The sequence below is a fragment of the Phalangium opilio genome, unplaced genomic scaffold, assembly GCF_054372755.1.
Source record: "Phalangium opilio isolate 3A_F unplaced genomic scaffold, DU_Popi_V2 ptg000209l_1, whole genome shotgun sequence".
Lineage (NCBI taxonomy): Eukaryota > Metazoa > Arthropoda > Arachnida > Opiliones > Phalangiidae > Phalangium > Phalangium opilio.
Window position 1 is genome coordinate 10558311 of NW_028324217.1, and position 23860 is coordinate 10582170.

The window sequence follows — 23860 nt, forward strand, 5'->3', positions numbered from 1 at the left end:
TGTGACGTCACATAAGAAGGTGACGTCTCGGTTGACGAATAAAAAGTAGTTTTGTTTACAATTTTACATTGAAGGAGATAAAAATGGCCAAATTTCATATTGATAAACGAAATCAAGCTGCGCAATTAATTTAGATACACGGGTATTGAAAACATACCAAAATCAGATAATTTGAAGGTAATAAATAGACGAAAACTAATTATTTTGAATTAATATTAAAAAATACAAATTGGTTTCAATAAAATACATACTTGAGGATATAATTACACAAGGACGAAACATCGACAGCCCTAAACCTTTGGAGAATGAAAATCTAGCAGACAAATGGGCCGATACCGCGGAGAACTTAAAGAACTATTTTTGCAGTAAATTGGTTAAAAGCTGTGTACTTGCGCAAAGTTTTCGGGGTTTTCTTGACGTTGGTCGGACTCTCGTTACCAAAGCAGGCTCTAATGTCTCCCTTCTCTCTTATTCCCTTCTGACAGAACTTATACATGTCGGGATCTATGACCATCTCCAAACTGAGTGGTTTCAGTTGGAAAGAAAAATTTAATCTTAATTTTTTATAAAACAAAAATGAAGTTTGCTGTAAGAGTGCAGGTTTCAGTTTCCGAAAAATAATGACATATTTTCGTGAAAATCGTTTTTTGATAAAAAAATAGGTGCTGAATTAATTTTCATTCACGAAGCTAAGTTACATAAACGTTTTGCCGGGAGTGTGGTGCACTTAAGTACGCCAAGCTTCTGGACGATAATGTTTGAGAGAATACGACTCTATTCGGATGTCGCGCCGACATCACCGTGTCCACCAGCGGTGACTTTACCCCCACACATTTTCCGTCACCACCCATGTGAACCTCATTCCTTTCGTGATTATTCAAATCACTCCGCATCCTACATAATCACATCTTGGCCAAGGCATCTCGCCCTCTTCGACTTGAAACCTTACAATAAGAAATAAGTACGTTGTAGCCATGGGAGCATATTTAAACCAAAATCATAAATAATTACTAAAAGTTAAAGATACAGGTTGAATCGAAGAGAAGTTATTTGCGAAAATATATTTCTGGCCGTTTTTTTCAAAAGGGGCTGCAGATTAAATAAAATATTTCTGTGAGATTCAGCAAGCTGTATTTTAAAAGCTTCGTGAAAATTTTACGAGTGCAAGTCAGTTGTTCCCGTCAAAGAGTATAAAAACAACTGGAAAGACAATAACTAAGGTTTCCCACAGTTCGGTTCAAATCGGTTTTGGACTAAAACTGAAACTGAACTGAAACTTTTCAGTTAAGATTTTCAAGAACTAAAACTGAACTGAAATTATCAGTTCGGTTCAGCCAGGAAACCGAACTGATCCGTTCAGTTTTCAGTTATAACTGAACTGAACCGAAAACCCCTTCAGAGCAGTCTGGGAAATAAGAATATTTTTTAAACTAGTCCTTGGGACCAGTGACCCCTTAGCGTCCAAAATAATAAACTGGGGTACGTTCAGTAGCCCTCTTTCATGACAGCGCTTACTAAGTGATGTCAGATTTTCCCTACTGTACTCTTTTTCGTGTTTCCGGTTTTGACGTCATGATGCTCAGCACTTGCCCATCAAAAAAAACCATCTATTTGATATGGTTTTTTTGATGGCGTGACCTAGCGCTTGACTGTTGAACACTTGACAGACGAAAAGTTTGAGCGGGATTTAAAAATTAAGTTTCAATTAAATCCCAATCATGATATTCCTATAGTAATTGTATTAGTTTTCTTTACAAAACTGCTTCTACCATTCAAATAGACATAATTTTCTTAAACAATTTGAGCTCGTTAATAATTGAAAAGAGCCATTTGCGCTTCGTAACGTTTTGAGGGCCAGTAAGACGTTTCCCGTACTCCATTTTCGAAAACAGGGCTAACTTCAATATGTCCATTTTCCGTTCAACAACCTTTTACGTCACTGTGACGTTTCGGGCCCATCAACCAGACATCAAGAAAACAGCGAGTTCCTTGAGATTTTCGTTACTGAACGTATTCGTGGTCTCCGGACTGGTCCCAGCCTTTATTCTCCTATTAATTTGAAATAAATAAACTGGTCCAGAGGAGCAGTAACCCGCACTTCTTGAATTTAAAAACTAGTCCAAGCAATTAATAAACTGGCTTTGGACCAGAGGAAGTGTGCTATTTCCCAGACTGCTTCAGAGATTATTAAGAAGAAAAATACTGTGTCAGAGGGCTAAAATACCCAGATTGTAACTATTAACCGCTAACATTTTCTATTACTACTACTAAGTATTTTGGAATCGTGAAGTGCCATACCTTAAGAGTCATGTTTATTACACTAACTACTAATTATTAACATTGAACAATTTAACTTCGACTATTTAACTAATTATGATACCCTTTTAAGTTACTAATATTGGTATTCTTTTAGCCTGTGTCTCTCTGCAGAGGGTCCCAGCTAATCACGGGACTTAAATTAATAGCTTATTTCTATGCATAATTAAATATACACGACATAAATGATGAAATATACGCGACACTAATAAGGTAACTTTACGCGACACATCCCCCAAAATATCATACAGCATGCAATACTAAACGATGCCAGTTTTCTATTGTTCTACTAATGTTTGCGGGAATGTATTGATATAGTTTCTTGCCATAGATCGAAAGAGGACTTAACTATTTCTTCAGTTCAGTTTTTATCAGTTCAGTTTAAGAAATAAGCCGAACCGAACTGAAAACTGATCAGTTTGGAGTAGGACCGTGCAGACTATTCGTTACTATTTGGTCGGACCAAATAATTTGGTCAAAATTGACGTTTACTATTCGCACCGACGAATCGAATAATGATTTTCAAAATTCTAGAATACCAAATAATGAGCTTCGAAAAACCGACTATTCTATAGCGGATAAAACAATTTGAAAGTGAATGTTTTTAACAGTCTATTGACCAAATTATTTGGTATTCGCAACCAGTTTTTGAATTTTTCTGTTGATTTTGTGAATTTGAGGGCGCTGTCATAGAGATAGAAACATAAATGTTATGCTCCTATCCCTATGGGCGCTGTGATAATGTCCGTGACCGCTGGACCGTGGCCTAATAGATGACGCGACTGGGAAGACACACCCTTAAAATTCTGACGTGGCTACTGTTAATTATTACCCGCGTTCACCGAGTCGCGTGATCTAGGAGGCTATAGCTGGAATCAGCCACTCAGTCTTTAGAAGTTCATAGACAAGGATAAATCATTAAAGGTTTTAACTTAAAGGTTACTGGTTATTATCAACTTCTCGCTGCGGAGCTAACTATATTGAACTTCCTAATAATATGTCACTATAGTATACCTATTAAAAAATATAGTATCATGGAAGAGGTCATACATTGCAAAGCGAGTAGGGATATATTGACAACTAACCTAATTTTGATTAAAATAAAACCTTTGATTCGTTCAAAAATGAGTTTTCAGCTGTTCAAAAGTACCTTTCCGTGTCCCATTATTTATAAATTTGAAATTTGGTAGAATAGTTTTATAGAAATTTAAATTTGGTCGAATTTTTGAACTTCACACTATTTGGTCGAATTTTTGAAATTCACACTATTTGGTCAAATTATTTGGTCATTTTCCTATTCCGAGCCGAGAGATGGCTCCCAAAAACACTCCTATTGGGAATTCGACGAATACCTTAAGAAGTACTATTCGCAAAGCCCTAGTTTGGAGATGTGCAAACTGAAACTGAACTGAAGCAATCAAATCAGTTTAGTCAATAAACTGAAACCGAAAATAACTGAACTGAACCGAAAACTGAACTGTTTGAACTCCAACTGTGGGAAACCTTAACAATAACTGCTTCGAAAATCAATATAATTTCGACCAAACAACGTTTTTATCCTGAATGCCCATTATTTTATGAATAATGGATAATTAATAACGATAACTAATATAAAATAATTAATTCACAGGTACAAGTGTTGTGTACAATACTGCATTCGAGAATATTCTTTTCACGTTTTGGGCCATTGCTTGTTTCTACATAAGTGAATCGTGCAAAGGAATCTTGCTGTCAAAAATATCCATTCCTGAAAAGCCACTCTATATAGAAAGAGTTGAAGACATTTTTTCCCATGAAAAAGCTTTAGTCCAGATTGTTAAAAGAATCGGCCAAGATAAGGTTTTTAAAGTAAGTGCACATTTTATACAAAAATTATAGGTTTTTTTTCTAAATTTATCTTAAGGGAACAATTGGAGATTGGAAATATTTACATTTTCAAGCATTGTAAAATTCATAATTCATTAGGGTTATATCAGAGATATAATATGTGGCTACTTAGGCCAAACAATACATTATATGTAATTTAACATTATAGCAAAAAAAAATATGTAATTTTAACGGAGAGCCAAATGTCTTGGAAAAAGTTTAGAAAATAGAAATTGAAGTTTTATAAAATGGTGATGCCATTTCCTATCTTTCGTCTTGATTGGTATCGCCTTCTTGGAGTGTCTCTAGGACATTGGGAATGGCACCGAACATTTGGTAATCGGAGGCAAGTGGCTGGATTATCCATGAGTCCTGGAACATTCTTCATACATATCTCATGATTCAGATTCCCATACAAGTACGTGTTCTTTACATCCATGTGGGAATCTAGCCAACCAAAGGTAACGACGTAAACGGTGAGAAACAATCGTATTAGAGATAAACTGATGACTGGCGAGAAAGTCTGGTCATAGTCGATTCCCTCCACCTAGTTAAACCCTCTGGCAACCAATATTGCTTTATAACGAATTATTCAAGGCATAAACCCATCCAGAGCCGATGATCTTCTTGTTGGAAAGGAATGATGACCTCCTTCATGACTTGTCGTTCCCGTAATGTAGCCATTTCGTCTTCCATTGCTGCTTCCCACCGGTCATTATGGGGTGATGTTATTGCGTCGTTGTAGGACCGAGGTATTAGTACTTCAGCACAATTTGCCATAGGCAATGCATAAATTTCCTCCCTTTTATCTGATTTTTCATCATCGAGTTCTCCGTCTTCATCCGGTGCATTAACATTAAGATTCTTTCTTGAAAAATCACAAATTTCTATGTCGTCCTGAAGTTTATGTTTTTTGATAAATTCTATCATCTCTGTTATTGATCGAATTCTGGACCCATAAGCTTTTTGTCGATAATAGATGTTTACTTTTTTTCTTGTCTGAGCTTGATTAACTTGGAACAACTTCCCTGATCCATCCATTGACCAACCCATTCGTAGATGTTTTTCTCTTTTCCGTACATGCCTGGGGAACATCCTTTGTTCAATGTTCTCTTCTTTCTCCACCCCAGTATTGGTTGCGTGTCTGGGACCTCAGGGTTTATTACGGAATCTGGATTTGAGTGGTTCCACGAAAAAAAAAGCCTAATTAAAAATCTGATCTTCATCGACATTAGTTAGATTTTGAACTCCCATTATAGTTTCGTTGAGTTTTACATGTTTTGATTCCACAGCTTTTCGTTCCTTTTTTATCCAAACGCGATAGACTCTTGTATGAAACGCGTATCCAACTAAAACTCCCATTTGAGCAGGTTTGTCAAATTTGTTCCGTCTGTGTTGTTTCGGAGTATGTACGTATGCCAGACACCCAATCTGTTTTAGATGTTTTACGCTTGGTTTTCTGCCCATCCATAACTCCAAAGGGACGCCATCGCTGTGTTTTGTCCGGTTCTTCAGGTATGCCGCTGTAGTGACCAATTCAGCCCAAAGATAGGTTGAAAGTTTCACTTCGACGATGAAAGTGCGTACCAAATCCAGCAATGTTCGATCCACTCTTTCTGACACGCCATACATTGCAGGCGAATAGGCGTTAGTAATTTACGGTTTGATTCCAAGGCGTTCACAGGTCTCCTTAAATTCCTTGGCGAAATACTCCATGCCGTTATCAGATCGTGTGGCTTTGATTTTCTTACCCGTCCGTCTGTCGTTCCACTATGGCCTTGAACTTTTCTAAACAAGAAAATACATCGCTCTTCTTGGCAAAGGCGTACACAGTGATGTAGCGACTTAAGTCATCAATAAAGGTAACAAAATACTTCGCTTCGCCGGTGACGGTCCCCGCATGTCTGTATGGATCAGTTGTAAAACTTCGGTGCTTTAGATGCCAGTTGTTCATTGATGAGATTGATGAGGCTGTTTGGTACTCTTGCCAATCTCGCATCGCACACAAGGTTCTTGATTTCCCGTGAGTAACCCCATTCCTTCCAGCATCTTGGTCTTTCCATAGAAACTTCATGTCGTTGGCATTGATGTGACTCAATCTCCGGTGCCATAGATTAATTCCCTCAATACCATGATCTGATTGTGTAAATGATCTCACCTGTGCTTCTCTTTCTTCAGTTTGGACATCATTTGCTGTACAAGGCCGTAAACCGTATAAAAACGATCCTTCAAGGGAGTTTCAAACAGAAAAGTTCCATCAATATCGAATACTCGGAAATTCGAATTCTGCAATATTCCTTTAAATCCCGCTGTGTCAATTAACCTTGCGGACAAAATATTATGGCGCATATCTTAGGTATATATAGCATCAATAAGTAGGAGCACTACATTCTTCATCTTGATACTGACATTGCAAGAACCTTAAGCCTTCGTTTCCCCTTCTCCGAATCTCACATCAACCTCATATTTGGTAAACGTTACAAACCAGTCCTTTAGGTTACGAAAATGGTGGGTTGCTGCTTATTCAACAACCCATTTATCGGTCTTGGTCTCTGTTACGCATACGACTGCAAGACAGGCTCAAACCTTATCCTCTATTTTACTTGGCTTCTTTGAGACTTTCTGCTTGATCCTTTTACTGCTGGCCCCTCTTTGAGCTGGACAATCTACCGCCTTATGACCTCTCTTCCCACACTCATAACATTCCCCTTTGAACACTCTATGGGATTTTTCAATAGTTGATTGCTTTCCCTTTGGTCCCATATGAACCTGTATGGCCAGGACATGTTGCTTGTTCTTCAGTAACAATTCTTCGGACATTGCTGCTAACAATGTATCCATAATGTGTGTAGGGGTAAAGTCCTTGTCGGGCAAGAGGTATAGGTGTTCGGCTAACGTTTGATAAGATTTCCGCAAAGCTCGAATTAATCGATAGACCACACAAATATCTGATAATATTTCCCCATCTTACAGTTGCTTAACAAGGTTTGTTATTCTCCCAAAATAGTTAGACATGGAGTCACATTCTTGATACGATATTGTGAAAAATTCCTCCATAAGCCCACCTTTCCTGCCCGTGATTTAGGTTTGAAGGTTATCATACATTTTTCCAAATACCAACAGCAGTATCCTCTCCACCAATGATTTCCCGAACATCCTCACTGAGGCTTAGTACTATTATTGAAAATGCCATTTCCTCATATTAAGCAATGGCTTCTTCGCCGCCCTCTGGTTTCGTTGCCTATCCATTGATAATTTTCCAAACGTTATTCCCCTTAATACCATCTCTACTTCGTATTTCCAATTTCGGAAGCTATAATGAGTTAGGACTCTAGCCTGTACTTTATGAACCATGTCAGCAATGCGGCATCGGTCATTGTTTCCCTCTTGACAATATCAAACAATAAACTTTATACTTATCGTTGACTTGTTCTATCCTATACTTGCGATCAATTAATGACTTCTCCCAGCGTAATTGATGAACATTAAGAACCACACTCTGCTACCATGTTGATGTTTAGTGTAGAAAAAATAAACCGACGAAAAATTAATAACTTTTTATTAGTTAAATACATTAATAGAGTTAAAGTAACATTCCGACTCGAGAAGTAAGACCGAAAAAGAGCACGACAAAAATTACAATGAAAAGATCAAATTATATTATTCGCATTTCGAATCAAACGGTTCAAACCCCTGGTGAGTATAGTTCTCACTGAAGGCTTGTCAGGGCCCGTTACTTATTAGGTCAAAGATCTATTATAGCATTGGTTTTTTAACAATGTTGATTCCTTACGATATGTCTTACCTGTATTTTGCACACGTACCTGAAACCAATTAACTCTTTCTTATTTATTGTTTGCTTAAGTTTCCTGAAAGTATCGAAACAATTGGTTTTAGCCAGAAGTCCGTTAAATTAGCCTAGGAAGTAACCAAAAGGGGGCTGGCACTCTTTTGCAGCAGTACTGAAGAAGCGCGATGCATTCGCCAAATCGCGATTAATTTTCTCAGACCTTCGGTTTAGGTGCAACTATTACGCCAAAAATTGCCATATTGGGAGAGAACCATATATTGGCTGAAGAAGCGACTCCCCGCTCATGTGAAGAGAAAATTCCAAAAATGGAACTCAATTAGGCTTAGGAAAGGGAGGAAAACAAATCCCCATCCGTGGAGGTTAAAGTCTAAAAAGAGTTCTTTCCCCACCAGAGACGGACGCTATTGTAATTGTTTGCTTCCTTGACTGATTTAACGGACTTCTGTTTAAACAGATTAGTACCCGATAGTCCTTAGGAAAACTTTCGTTACTGTTATATATAGACTTAGGATATAGACTTATGATTGAAACGGAGTAATGTTTTAGATTTATGTAAATAAAGCTTAAGATAAAAAACTTGTAAATAGATAAGAGAAATGTATATAAGAAAAACACAATTGAGACAAGGCGTCTCTCGCACGCTAGGAAATGTAATGACAAGTCGCTTAAATAAAAATTGCCGCTAATTCTTAAACTTAGTCGATGTCTGCATTCAAACATATAACATGGTGATAGAGGTTCACGAACACCGCCTACCGAGATAGTTCGCGTACCGAAGTAGCTCCGACCCCATTGCACAAGACCCTCAACTCCGCCGCTCCACAATGACGACAACATCATTTAAAGGGCCGGAACCTTTCAACCCGGGGAACAATAATCCAGCAGCGCTATGGTCCGAGTACCGCGACGGCTTCAAAATTTACGCCATGGCTGCCAAACTCTCCACCGAAACGGCCGAGATCCAAATCGCCACATTTCTCCACATCATCGGACCAGCAGCAAGACGCATCTATAACACCTTCACTATCCCGGTTCCAGAAGATCAGAATCTGACACTAGACATGGTATACGCTGCCTTTGACAAGTACTACGAGCCTTACAAGAACTTGATTGCCTTCCGCTACACATTATTCACCACGTACCAGGGACCGCACCAACCCTTCGACGAGTACATAACCTACTTGAAGACCAAAGCCCGCAACTGCGACTTTGGTACCTTACATGCATCACTTCTCGAAGTTCTCGCCACACAAATTGCATGCGGAATCCGGAAGGAGACATTACGGAAAGACCTTCTCGCCATACGGAACCTCACTCTAGACACAGCTATTGCCAAATGCCAAGCAGATGAAGCATCAACTAACCACGCTAATGCCATCTCGGCACCTATGGACAAGGCAGAACCGACTCCAGTAACACTGGACTCATTGCGCCGCAGAGAGAAACGACCAAATTCCACAAGGGGTCAACGCTTTGTCACTCAACAAGCCAACAGAGCACAACAGCGCCAGCCCATGACGCCGTCTCACCACTTTTAAATCGCAGGACGCAGCAACCTAATCCTTATTCGCAAATCCGACGGGGTCAAGACGCATGCCGCAACTGCGGAACCATCCACACGCCACAAGGGTACTGCCCCGCACGCAATGATACCTGCCACGGATGTTCACGAAAAGGGCACTGGATCTCGTGTTGCCGCTCCACCCAAACACACGAACTTTCAATGCACCCAGCCGTCTACATTGACAACCCTCATGGACAGTACCAAAATCAATACCTGACAAACGGAGACGACGACACAGAAAGCGACTGGCAATCATTCCACTGCACTGCACTTAGCCTCTACTGCCACGACATGAAGTCTCCGCTAGCGCCAGCGGAAGAATGGCTGGAAACCATCTACTTTGCCAACTTTCCCGTCACGATGAAGCTCGATACTGGATCACAAGTAAACATAATTCATCAAGGAATTTATGACAAACTACCAGTAAAGCCACAACTATACAAGCCACCATTCACGGTACGAGCATATTCAGGACACCAAATCGAGATCATTGGCATTATATATATCGTTTGCGCATCATTCGCTGCCTCCACGCTACAGTGTTTTTACGTGACACCGCAAAGGACTATACCTATATTGGGCGCACAAGCATCAGTCGAGATGGGGCTCATTATCCGCATTACAAAACCCGGAATCGTAAAGAATAGTCATATAATACGAAAACGAACAGCGAAGCGACTCCCAACAAATCGGTACACAACAACAAGATCACGACACCACCGATGCGCAGCCAATATACTTCAGCGGAAAATCGAACGGATGATGCATATACAGGACCACCATGGCACTTGACCTCATCCAGACATCTACAATTACCGACTCAAGTACGTAAACAATCACCAAAACCAGAAGACGTAGACAGGATGACGCCAGCCGAGATAGTTCAGATGTACCAAGATGTCTTCGACCACATTGGAAACTTACCAGGGAAATACACAATTCGGCTTAAACCAAATGTAACCCCTACTATTTCGGCGCCAAGACAGATACCACAAGCACTACAGGCAGGCGTACGTAAAGAACTAAGACGACTCCAAGACTTAGGAATCATAACCCCAGTTTCCGAGCCGACTGATTGGGTCCACCCGATGGTAGCGGTAGCCAAAGAGAACGGCGGAACAAGAATCTGTCTGGATCCAAGAAACCTTAACGCTGCGATTAAAAAGGAACCATTCCCAACGCCAACAGCGCAAGAAATATTCTCAAACCTACATGACGCAGAGATATTTACAGTCTTCGACTCACAGAGCGCATTTTGGCAGGTAGAGCTGGATGAAGAGAGCTCCCTACTTTGCACATTTGCAACACCGTACGGACGGTTCCGATTTCTTCGCCTGGCTATGGGGATCGTCACTTCTTCTTCAGTATTCCAAAGGGCGATGAGTACAATATATCCGCATAACGAATTCCCACACACATATATATCAACGGACGACTTCCTCTTGGCAACAACAAAAGGGAACCAAAATCGAGCGATTGTAGCGGTGCTAGAACGAGCTCGCCAGACAGGATTGACGTTCAGTTCGGACAAAATGCAGCTGGCGGTTGAAAAATAACTTACTTGGGAATGACCATCACACCCCGCGGCCTGGAAATAGCTCCATCAAAAGTGCAAGCAATAAAAGACATCCCAGCACCTAGGGAACGTACGGCTCTCCAAAGATTCTTGGGGATGGTAAACTTCGTCGCAAGATTACTCCCTCAGCATTCAACGGAAGCCGCACCATTACGGGCGCTGCTCAAAAAGGGTACGACCTTCATATGGGACGCCAATGCAGACCGCACATTCACACCTTAAAACGACTAATAACCACGGCTCCAGTCCTTGCCCTCTTCAACCCGAGAATACCTAGTACCATTTCAGTCGACAGTAGCGGGATTGGAGTCGGCGCCGTACTGATGCAATCCAACCGACCAGTCAAATATGCCTCTACATCATTCACGACCACGCAACAAAATTATGCTCCGATTGAGCGGGAACTTCTAGGCATCGTCCACGCGTGTGAGCGTTTTCAATACTACATAGCCGGGACTTCCTTCACGATTGAAACAGACCATCGACCCCTGGTAAACGTCGTATGAAAGCCATTCCACCTGCTCTCACCCAGATTACAACGACTGGTATTAAGATTAACTCGATATGATGCTCACATAACTTATGTACCAGGATCCGAATTATACGTTGCCGACACCTTATCACGGGCTCCCCGAACTGAGAGAGAGATCGATACATCGGACCTGGAAGGCACCAGCATCGTACTACACGCAACAAAAACGCTACCGGATGAGAAAATAAAACTATATCGCAAAGCCACACAAGAGGATGACACGTGCCAAACGCTTCTCCAATACATAAAAAACGGATGGCCGACATCAATCAAGAAACTAAACCCGCCAATAAAACCGTTCTGGGGTATCCAAGAGGAACTTCACGTCAGAGACAACTTAATATACCGCGGTGAACAACTATACGTTCCAACGGTCTTGAGAAGAGAAGTCCTCCGACAGATTCACGTCGCGCACCAAGGAATCACAGCGTGTATAGCGAGAACAAAACTACACGTATATTGGCCCCAAATGACCGAAGAGATCACGACCTACGTACGGCAATGTCCAACATGCCAGCAACGCGCGAGAGCAAATACACAACTTCCGTTACATCCACCCGAAATTAATCAACGCCCATGGGAAATCGTGGCGACAGACTTATTCCACGTAGGAAATAAAACCATAATCCTTCTAGTCGACTACTTTTCGAAATTCGTGGAAGCGCAAGAATTAAACTCGACAAATGCAGAGGCCGTGATACAATTCATGCTACCCCACTTTGCACGACATGGAACTCCTCAGAGATTGATTTCCGACAACGGACCGCCGTATAACTCAAGCGCCTTCAGAGAATTCCTGCTAAAATGGGGAGTGCAGCACGTAACATCGAGCCCGTACCACCCTCAGTCGAATGGCATGGCTGAACGCACCGTACAAACACTAAAAAATCTTCTTATAAAGGCCCAACAGGACGGAGAAAACCTGCATCGGATACTTATGGAGTACCGTGCCACCCCGGTCGCACAACTACCCTCGCCAGCCGAAATGTTAATGGGCAGACGAATTCGCACTCCACACAGCACATCGTCTGGCCCTCTACACCCGCAGTTCCCGACAGATCACATAAGAGGAACACTACAGGGCAGACAAGAGACTATGACACACAATCAAAGTAGCAAAAAGATGCCGGACCCGATCATTTTTAAGAAGGGCACACGAATTTACCATCAGATCGGCCCAAGACAATGGGGCAAGGCAACTATCGAAACAGTAGCACAAGCACCCCATTCATACAACCTGCTGACAGAGGAAGGGAAACGGATACGACGGACGCGGCACCAATTAAAAACGAATCATGAACTCGAACCAGAGAGGAGACAGTTGGGAATAAGAGAGAGACAACCCTTACCAAACACGCCATACTCAAGGGACGCAGGCCAGCCGACAACAACTACAACACGTCATAGCACGACTACAGTTACCTCAACTGGGAATGGAACAAACAACAACAACCAGACTCAACAGGTAGAGCCAATACAGATGTCCAACTCCACGGGAAACGCACCAGGCCGGGCATGTGAACCAGAGAGAACAAGAGCTCAGCCTACTTCTAGCGAAATAAGGCCATCCGCAAAACCAAGCACCATTCCACCATTCAACCCAAGAGACTACATTTCGGTGCAAAAGACGAGGACAAGAGACAATATAAAGCCACCAGTACGCTACCCAAATGAGTATTAATTTCAACGGCAAGCCGTAGCTATTCCTACGGCGGAAAGGAAAGATGTTATATATATACTTAGGATATAGACTTATGATTGAAACGGAGTAATGTTTTAGATTTATGTAAATAAAGCTTAAGATAAAAAACTTGTAAATAGATAAGAGAAATGTATATAAGAAAAACACAATTGAGACAAGGCGTCTCTCGCACGCTAGGAAATGTAATGACAAGTCGCTTAAATAAAATTTGACGCTAAATCTTAAACTTAGTCGATGTCTGCATTCAAACATATAACAGTTACTAGATCTTTATTTATCAAAAAGATCTAATTTAAACTTTTTTCTAACATTTGGTAATGGATTAATTATCCCCCCAAAAGCGCTCCTCCTTTCATATAAAACTGTCGACTTTAAATTCTTTAAGGAGTCACCCAGCTCTGTGCTTCAAAATATTTGGAAAATGTCCATAAAAACTGGTGGCTACAATGAAGAAGATGATATATTAGCAATACTGGAAAAAATTATTTCTACTAAATCCGTTTCGTTTATACAAGAAATTATATTTTTGGGTCTGGTGGATTTGCTCAACATTTGTGAAAGCCCGACTTACATTCACGTTAGCAAGGAGTCGGCTTATACTGAATATTTATTTTGGGTGATAAAAAGAGGGGTTTCGGAGAACATCAGATCCAAGTATCTTGACATGTAAGTACTTTTTATTAAAAGCATAGCGCGGCTCCAGTGGATTCCTACAAGGGGACTTTCCTCTTGAACTCCGGGTTTGGCTTGGCAAAGACTAGTGGGCGGGATTTACACATGCACATATAAATCCCGCCCACAAATGCCTCTAGCTTCGCCAAGCCAAAACTGGAGTTCGTAAGGAAAGTCTACTTGTAGGGGATCCACTGGAGCGCCGCGCTATGCTTTAAAGTCAACGATGTTTTTCTTTTAATCTACTTAGTGATTATGAAAATCGGGAACAATTTTTCTTGCAGATAAGTACGGTCATGTTAAGACCTACCTCTTAATCGAGCTAAAATTACTCGTACCAAGAGAAAATAGAAGTGATTACAATACATAGATCAAAATTTAACTTTATCACTGATATCTACCTCATTTGAGGATCTCCAGTTTTTTACTCCCCTAAAACTAAGTAGCTAATCAGCAGGCTATAGGTTAGGGAAGCCTTCACTTGAGCAGTTCCCTTATGAGCAGATTTCATAATAGCGGTCCTCATAACAACAGTTCTCTAAATAGCGGTTCCCGAAATGGCAGTTTACCCATTACAGCAATTACCGATACAGCGGTTCTCGTAAACGCGGCGTACCGTTAGAGCAGTTCTCTAAAGAGCGGAAAAACAGATATGCGAAAAACCATAGTTGTTTATTATGGTGTAAGCTTGCCCAGCTGGGTTATATGAATTCAAAAAGAACTAGGTCAGATATGGATAATTTGGTTAGGTTAAAGTTGATTATTTCAACTAAATAGTATTAGGTCAGGTCAGGTTAGGTTAGGTTTTGTTTCGTTTGGTTAGACTTAGGTTAGTAATATTTTGGAAATGGTGTAACAATGTTACGCCTTTTCCAAAAAAAATTAATGCTCACAATTATCTACTTCCGAAATAAAATAACCTATCTCGAATTATAATATGCCTTTTCCAAAAAATTACTATTTACAATTATCTTCTTCCGAAATAAAATAACCCTTCTCGAATTATAATATGCCTTTTCCAAAAAATAACTGTTAACAATTATCTACTTCCAAATAAAAAAACTTTTCTCGAATTATAATATGCCTTTTCCAAAATATTACTGTTTTCAATTATCTACTTCCGAAATAAAATAACCTTTCTCGGATTTTAATATGCCTTTTTCAAATCATTGTAAACTGATAACAGCCTGAAGAATAGTACAATATTTAAATGTACTTTTAAAAAAAATCATAAACACGATCCGTTAGTAGGTCACATTACTGATTAAATGATCACAGAAAACGGTAGTTTTTGAAACCAACGAATACAACTGTATTGTTAAGAAATGCTCAAAACTCAGCACAAACGCTGCTATTTCCCAAAACAGCAGCCGCTATTTCTAAAACAGCAGTTTTGAAAAACTCCGCTGTTTTTTTGGAATCGCGGTTGCTATTTCGAGAACTGCTCTACAGGGAACTGCTCATATGAGGTACACCCATAGGTTACATATTATGTTTTTGGATAGTCGCTCTCCATAATGGGATTCTGCAATAGTGAGCCGTTCGTCGTTCGCCGCGTCTAAGCCCGTAATCTACATTTTTATTTTGTCGTCATCTATGATGGGACAAAATATTACGGACATCCATTTATGATACATAAAACGGAAAATTAGCTCCGCCTTCGTCGTCGCATTTTTTCGTCGTCAGCTCCGCCTTCGTCGTCGTCTCGCCTTCGCTCTCTTTAAACTACTCCAGAGCAATGAGATAGAATATATATATGAAACCTAGAGTCACAACGTGAGATCTCGAGATCGACGTTTCGCAATACACCTTTTATCGAGCATGAATCTTTATCAAATACGGGTGGCGCCACCCTAAGAACTTTTTTATTAACGTCTGCTGCTATAATCTGTGTAACAAGCTGTCAAGATAGTTTTTAAACGTGTTAAATAAAATAAGCATACGCGAGTATTTGAATTGTAACTCTATCTCTCTCATAGAGATCTATCTCATTGCTCCAGAGTCGCATTGTAGCCGTAACAGGCTGAGAAATAAGGATTTTTTTTGCTGAGCGCGTGATCGAGTTGGCTTCGTTTGATTTTTGCACATAACGACTTCTAAAGCCTTCCGTTAACGGTAATCAAACTTAATTTTCAGTGATTTAAACTATTTTTCGTGTTATCGCCGTCTTTTGGTTTTACCTACTGGCAGCGTTTTGCCATAGGTCTTGGAAAAGCTCTTATTGTTTGTTCCTCGGGACTCATGACGGGGCTTTTCTATAACTGTGTTTGAGACCTTACTTAAAATACCTCCACTCTCATGTTTTCGCTGTTATTCTTTGAATTTCGGTAATTAAACGTGCGGACTCGACATTTTTTGTTGCTCACTGCATTCCGCTAACGGTGTTTAATTTTTTAATTCGGTTTCATCGTTATTTTTAATTCGGTTTCATCGTTATTTGGCTCATTTTCGCCGAAAGTGACGCTGTAACGCCGACGGGGATATTGCCTAGTCCTTGTCTCAGACCGTCCTAAAAAGTTTAAAATTCATTATGCCGTCTGCTAAACACTATGATCTCATTTAAATTGTGCGGAAACGTGTTTTAAACTAATATGGGTCATTCCAAGGACACGTGTCTTTTGTGTGACCTCTTTATGTTCGGCTCCCTGTCATTGTAGCCGTAACAGGCTGAGAAATAAGGATTTTTTGGGGTTTGTTGTATCTCGGCTTTTGTTGAGGAGATATTCTTTATACGATTTCAATATTAATTAGCAATGTTACTGTAAGGCATTAATTATACAGTGCCTAAATATAGTTTTTGTAATAATTATCCTTTGCTATTATATCAATATGGAGTTCATTATACATTGCTAAAATACATTAGAAAGCGCGACAAAATTGTAAGGGTTTCCTTGGAACTCTTGTTCTCTCTCCAAAAGCTGTGAGGAGCCTATCCTTAGAGGTGGAGTCACGACGATAGAGCAGTAGAAATCTAACCCCTAAACTAGACGCAGAAGGCGGAGCCAGAAGTATTATATTCTCTTCCATTTTTATTTCTCGTACTTCCACTCTTTAAGCATAACCTATCTGCTTTTATTGGCTATTCCTCGTTCCTTTATGCTGCGATCAGCATACAAATCTATGTAAAAAAATGCAAAAATATCATTTTTCTTTCATATTAATTATCTGCAACATAATATCTTAACATCTACGAGATATGATTATTACGTGCGTGTCCCTTGAATTAACGGTTTGAGAGTCACAAGTTTGTATAGTGTAATGATAAAATCTCTCAGGAAGGGTCCCTTTGCCCGCAGGCAGCCTCTAGAAGGTCTTAAATTTCAACTTTAAATTAAACAAAACGTTTTTAAATATAGTTCTATTTGTGATAAACCAATTATTTTGGTTATCATGGAGAAAGGAGAACCATATGTTTATATAATCAAAAATTGAAGAAAACGTTCATTTTTAAGCAAATATATAAGATTTTATTTAACGTCCAATTTTTTTTACGAACACCCTATTGTGTACAAGCCAGGGAGATTATTTTCAGAGGAATTCGGGCTTGTGATAGCAACGTGGGGATTTCTCAATTCTGAAACGAGGCTGAGTTAATTATTTTTCCATATCTCAGAAGCAAATATTTCTAGCAGGAGCGCGAAACCTCGAGAAAAAATTGCTTGTTTACTTTTTAAGCTTTCTTGACATCTTCTAGGGTTAGATGAAATATTCTTAATTTTTGTTCTTCAACTTTGAAACCAAATTGCAAAGTTGTAGAGAGCAGTGTGATAGTAGCCTTTTTTCGACACCAAGTAAGTCAAGTGATTGTCGTGTTATCTAAATAAAAAATTTTAGTTTGGAATATTTTAGCCAAAACAAGCTTCTTATGGCTTTGATAAACTGTATATCATGTTACGTGCTTCAATGTTTGTTATCGTCAATTTCAATGTTTGAAATTTAATAGATCATTAAGTGATATTATACATCATACGCACAAAAACTAGCGTCAATTTTAATCCACTTTAAATATAGAGTTGCAACAAAAACATCATAATACGTTCTTAGTTGAAATAGCAGATGTGATGATTTTACCATAAAAGAATTGTTTGTATCTTGGCTCCGGGTTTCTTCTCATCCAATACTATATAGTCATAAAAAGGTTGTTTTAGATTTAATCCCCGAGTAAAGTTAAGTCTAACACCATATATTGTAGCGAAATATTAGACAAAAATTTAGACATAGCAAAATATATTTTTTAATTGTCGTGTTAAAGACTATATTATGTAAAAAATAAGAATGAGAATAAGGAATTTTTAAAAAAAAAGTAGACTATTGATAAGCATTTTCTTTTTTATTATAATTAACATTTTAGATCTAAGCGGGGAATGCTAATCAGTTGTACCGAATTTGTTAACCGAGACAGTCACTGTACTTACAGTAGCATTACAAATAAATTGTTGATTTTTCTGTTAATAGTGGTTTTTCCGCTTGTGTTGATTTCAATCCGCCAGACATAAATAGATTTCAGTTGTTAAACTTTCTAAGTGTTAGATTAGAAAAAATAACATGGTGCCGAAAACGCGGGATAGGATTAGAAATTAATTTAGAAATTAAACGGAAAAACGGAGCGAAAAAGTAGAAACGGTTAATAGAAGTTATTAAGCGTGTGTTTGAAAAACTTTGTGAACCCTCTACTAAATCTGAGACCAGAAGTTATTTGTATTTAGAAACTTTATAAATTCTCTACGAAACCTGTGACTGTACGAAGGAATTTCGTGAAATTCGCGTTCTGAGGCTCGAAAATTAAACTGTATATCCCAAACAATCCGAACTCAAATGGATCCGCATAAACGAAACGTCGGTAAAAGAGGCCACGCGAGAGGTTCGTTAACGCGTCTAGAAAATTAAATAAATCAAGCCTTGGGAGCCACGTCTTTAGCTGTAAACAACGCTATATTGACTAAATACGTTCTTCAGTTAGACAATATAGAATCGAACATTTGTGCTTTTAACGAGAAAGTGCAAGACGGACTGACTACGGACGCGGAATTGGAAAAGGACTTGATGGATTGTGAAACAATTCTAAATGAAATCATCGATTTAAAGTCAAGGTGCATCGACGCTCAACAGAACTTGCAAATGACAAACCCAGAGGTCATCAGCATCAAGTACAACACAGATAGTAAGCCAAGCACAATCTCCTGTACCTTTTAATAACGCGCAGACTGTAAATACGAAATTGCCGCGTATAACTATCGAGAAATTTTATGGAGTTGTAAGTAAATGGCAGGAATTTTGGACATCTTTTGAAAATACCTTCCACAATACCGAGTTACCCGATTCCGCTAAGCTTATCTATCTCAGAAGTTACCTAGGGGGTATTGCTTTATCTAGTGTTAGGGGTTTATCAATGACCTATCTTAACGCGGTGAACACTCTCCAAGAACGATTCGGTAGAGATGAAGATATAACACAAGCTCATATCGAAAATATACGAAATTTAGAACTTGTTAGAAAATCGTCAGACATTAGAAGTTTACGGAATTTCTTTGATGTTCTTTATGTTATTTTTATGGGATTAGAGACTCTTAATGTTAAAAATCAATATGGGGCTGTATTAATTCCAATAATTACGGATTTATTACCAGAAGATATAGTTCTTAGTTATTCCCAGAAAAGCCGGAAGGGGTTTTGTATTGATAAATTAATCGAGTTCCTAAAAGAAGAGGTCGAAAGTAGGGAACAAGCTAGTAAATTGAAAACAGGTTTTAGCATTCAAGATAAGAAACCCGAAAACTCATTAACTAGAAACCCCAAAATTAAACAAAGAATCCATTCCACATCTGCTTTCAAAACAACTGTATCAGAAAATACTTGTTCATTTTGTAACGAGCCACACAAAATGGAAAATTGTACCACTCTAAATGCGGATGAACGAAAGGAAGTCTATCACTTTGTTTTATATGTGCCCAGAAAAGACATACAGCAAGGTTTTGCAAGAAGAAAAGAGAAGTTTCCTGCAAATTTTTCCAAAAATGTCATTAGCACATGATATGTGATACTCAATACAAAGCTGTTTCCAGTCCAGACAACAAGAAAGAGGAAGACAGAACTATTCAAAATGAAGTTGCAACTCTGTCCACTATTCTCTCTAAGAATTCCTCATCAAAAATCTACCTCCGTACTGCCTGCGCAAAGATATATCATGATGGAAAAGAAGAAATCGTACGATGTTTGTTGGATGACGGAAGCCACCGTACATATGTATCATCTGATATATGCCAGAAGTTAAACCTGCCCATCATCGGAAGGGAATCGTTGAACTTGACAGTGTTTGGAGGAAGGAATAAAAGGATTGAGCGTCCAAAGGTACAATTGTCTCTAAGAAGCCTGTTTGACACTCGAAGCATAACCGTAGAAGCCATAGTATCAACAAAACTAAGCGGAAGTATCCCAGGAGTTCCGAGACAAGACTTAATGAAATTATCTGATGAAAGGGGATGGAAACTAGCCGATACGCCACCCCACGATGGACTCTCAAGTTCCGAGGAAATTGCATTGTTATTGGGAGCAGATTACTATTGGAAGGTATCTAGCGGCGTCACCGAAAGAATTAGTTCATCTCTCATGGCACATGACACCATCCATGGTTGGACAATTCATGGAAAGGATGAAGAATTGTAAGATGACGAGTCCTCAATAGGCTCTTACAATGTATGCGTTTTTCACGTGGACAAAAATGATGACCAATTGATGAATGAAAAAGCCATACAAAGGGATTTCGACTCTAAGATTTGCTACGACGGAAAGCGTTACACAGTTTGTCTCCCTTGGAAGGATGAAAGAAAACTTTCAAACAATAACTATCAACAAGCAAAAATTAGATTTCAAGGCCAATTAAGAAAATTCAGGAAGAATCCAGAGTTATTCAACAGATATGCTGAAGTCCTCGAAACATACTTGAAAAATGGAATAATCGAAGAGGTGAACATGGGAAGCGAATCTAAGACGACATTTTATTTGCCGCACAGTGAAGTAATTAATGAATAAAGAAGCTCCACGAATCTTAAAATCGTCTTCGACGGATCCTCCCATGCTTTAAATTCGCCGTCATTAAACGATTGCCTTAATTCAGGACCAGCACTCAACATGGACTTACTTGGTCTACTGATCAAATTTCGGAAGAATAAATATGGATTTACGGCCGATATTGAGAAGGCATTTTTGCAAGTGGGGTTATCGGAGAGCGATCGAGATGTAACTAGATTTCTTTGGATAAAGGATAGAACATTAGATCCAGATAAATTACAATATCAAGTTTACAGAATGACACGAGTTTTGTTTGGCCTAACATCAAGCCCATACTTACTGGCAGCTACAATTCGCTACCATATCGAAAAATTCAAGCATGAACAACCAGAAATTTAAAAATTGTTGCGAGATTTCCTGTTTTTCGATGATCTTGTGGGTGGAGCAAAAGACGAAAATAAAGTTTTTGATTTGTTCAATGGAGCGAAGACGATGTGGTCGAAAGCTGGAATGCCATTACGAAAGTTCCAATCGAACTCAACTTGGTTGAATAAAAGGTTGTCCGAAGATCCAAGTGAATACAAATCTGTCAAAGACACCGGCACGATATCGAATACGCTGCTAAAGGTTTTGGGAATCGCTTGGTGCCCGGAATCAGACATGTTATGTTTCGAAGTCTCCAAACTCCTGGACTTTCTCAGCAACAAGACAAATACAAAGCGTTTCATCTTCGGGTTCATTTCCCCTTTCACCGTCAGAATTAAATGTCTGTATCAAGAGCTATGGAAGAGGGGAACTGACTGGGATCAAGATATCGATTCCGATTTGGAAGAAATTTGGAACAAGTGGTGTCTGGAGTTACCACTCGTGTCCCAACTAGAAATTCGAAGGTTCTATGGTGAAAATAACGAACATTTACAGTTGCACTGCTTCACGGATGCAAGCGAAAAAGCTTATGGAGCAGCGGTTTACATTTGGTCTATGGGAGAAAACAATATTCCAACTGTCCTACTACTGGCATCAAAAAGTCGTGTCTCACCTCTGAAAAAGCTTAGGATTCCGAAATTGGAATTGATGGGAGCAGTCATTGGAGCCAGATTAATGAAAACCATCATAACCAATAAAGCCGTCTATACATTTCTGGAGTGACAACCAATCTGTTATTTCATGGATTCGAAGCAATGCCAGAGAGTGGAAACCCTTCATAGAAAATAGAGTGAGTGAAATTCAGGAGCTCACGGAACCCGAGCAATGGAGATATGTACCAAGTAAACAAAATCCAGCTGATTTCCTCACACGGGGTCAAACCGTATCTGAACTTCAATCAAATGAAATGTGGTGGACAGGACCAGATTTTTTGAAAGGACATAAATCAGGATGGCCAATTCAACCCGAAAGGTACACCAGAACGAGCGAAGCGGACACGGAGAAAAGACCAAAATATATGAATTCCATTGTCATATACACAAGCGAAGTTTCAAACGGAGGATTGGAACCCATTTTGAAACTAGAAGATTACAGCAACTTCTCAATAGTAATAAGGACGACCGCTTGGATTTTGCGAGTACATTTCAATTGTAAAAATCCAATCAACAAGAAAAAAGGTGAATTGACCACAGATGAGATTAATCTAAGCGAAAATTATTGGATCAAGTTCACACAACAAGAAGCATTCCCGCGAGAAATTAAAGCCCTCAAGGAGAAGCGAGAAATCCCACCTGGTTCAAAACTGTTAGAGTTGAAGCCATATTTAGATGAAGACAGATTATGCCGAATGGGAGGACGACTTGGTTTCGCAGACCTTAAGTTGGATGAAAGACATCCCATAATACTACCAGAAGAACACAGATTTACTCAATTCATCATCAAGAACTACCATGAAAAGGTTATGCACATGGGTGTAACTTCTACACTCGCGAGTCTAAGAGGACGATTTTGGATTCCGCGTGGACGACAAATTATCAAAAAACAATTAGCTAATTGTCTGCTTTGTAAAAGACTGAAGAAACTATCATATCATCCAGAGACCGCACCATTACCTCCAGAACGCGTTAACGCGAGTTCACCTTTTGAGACAACGGGAGTTGATTTTGCAGGCCCAGTATATATAAGGTGTTATAATGAGAAAGAAAGGAAGTACGTACCATCAAAAACAAAAAGTTATATCGTGCTATTCACCTGCGCTACAACTAGAGCCGTTCATCTCGAACTTGTGTCAAATTTAAGCACCGAAAATTTTATACTCGCGTTAAAACGGTTCGTGGGTAGTCGCGGTGTTAGCAGACTTTTTCTGTCGGACAATGCAAAAACCTTCCAATGAACTCAGAAGGAATTATCGAAATTATGGAGCACTGTTCTGACTCCGGAAACAAAACATTATTTTGGAAAGAATAAGATTGTTTAGAAATTTATAGTGATTATACTCCCTGGTGGGGAGGTATGTGGGAAAGAATGGTGCGAACGGTGAAAGATTGTTTAAAAAGGGTACTAGGCAGAGCGTTATTATCTTATGGAGAACTAGAAACTATTCTCATAGAAGTCGAATCCGTAGTGAATTCGCGGCCTATTACTTTAACTAGCAACGACAGTAATGAATCTTCGTCTCTTACACCTTCGCACTTTCTTATTGGAAAACGACTTGATACCCTTCCTCCGAGAAAATTTAAGATGAGTGAAATAGAATTACATAGGCCCGACTTGAGTAGAAGATGGAAACACCGCCAAGAACTTTTAAATAGGTTCTGGGTTAGATGGCGAAAGGAATACCTATTGGAATTAAGGACTGCCCAAAAAGTAAAGAGCATAAAATCAGG

At 39.4% G+C, this 23860-nt stretch overlaps 3 protein-coding genes across 3 annotated transcripts; all 3 read left to right on the top strand.

Annotated features, from left to right (window-relative positions):
* The first annotated feature begins 7393 nt into the window (after positions 1-7393).
* LOC149619097 (uncharacterized) lies at positions 7394-9531 on the top strand. The gene has a single exon (XM_089855170.1). It carries the CDS (start codon positions 8818-8820, stop codon positions 9529-9531), a length of 714 nt encoding a protein of 237 aa, XP_089711296.1. The 5' UTR covers positions 7394-8817.
* A 10535-nt stretch (positions 9532-20066) lies between these two features.
* On the top strand, positions 20067-21446 carry LOC149619098 (uncharacterized). The gene is made up of 3 exons (XM_089854564.1): positions 20067-20667; positions 20722-21048; positions 21154-21446. Exons 1-3 carry the CDS (start codon positions 20067-20069, stop codon positions 21444-21446), a joined length of 1221 nt encoding a protein of 406 aa, XP_089710690.1.
* A 934-nt stretch (positions 21447-22380) lies between these two features.
* Positions 22381-23367, top strand: LOC149619099 (uncharacterized). Its single transcript, XM_089854565.1, has one exon. The coding sequence runs from the start codon at positions 22381-22383 to the stop codon at positions 23365-23367; it is 987 nt and encodes a 328-aa protein (XP_089710691.1).
* Positions 23368-23860: the final 493 nt, after the last annotated feature.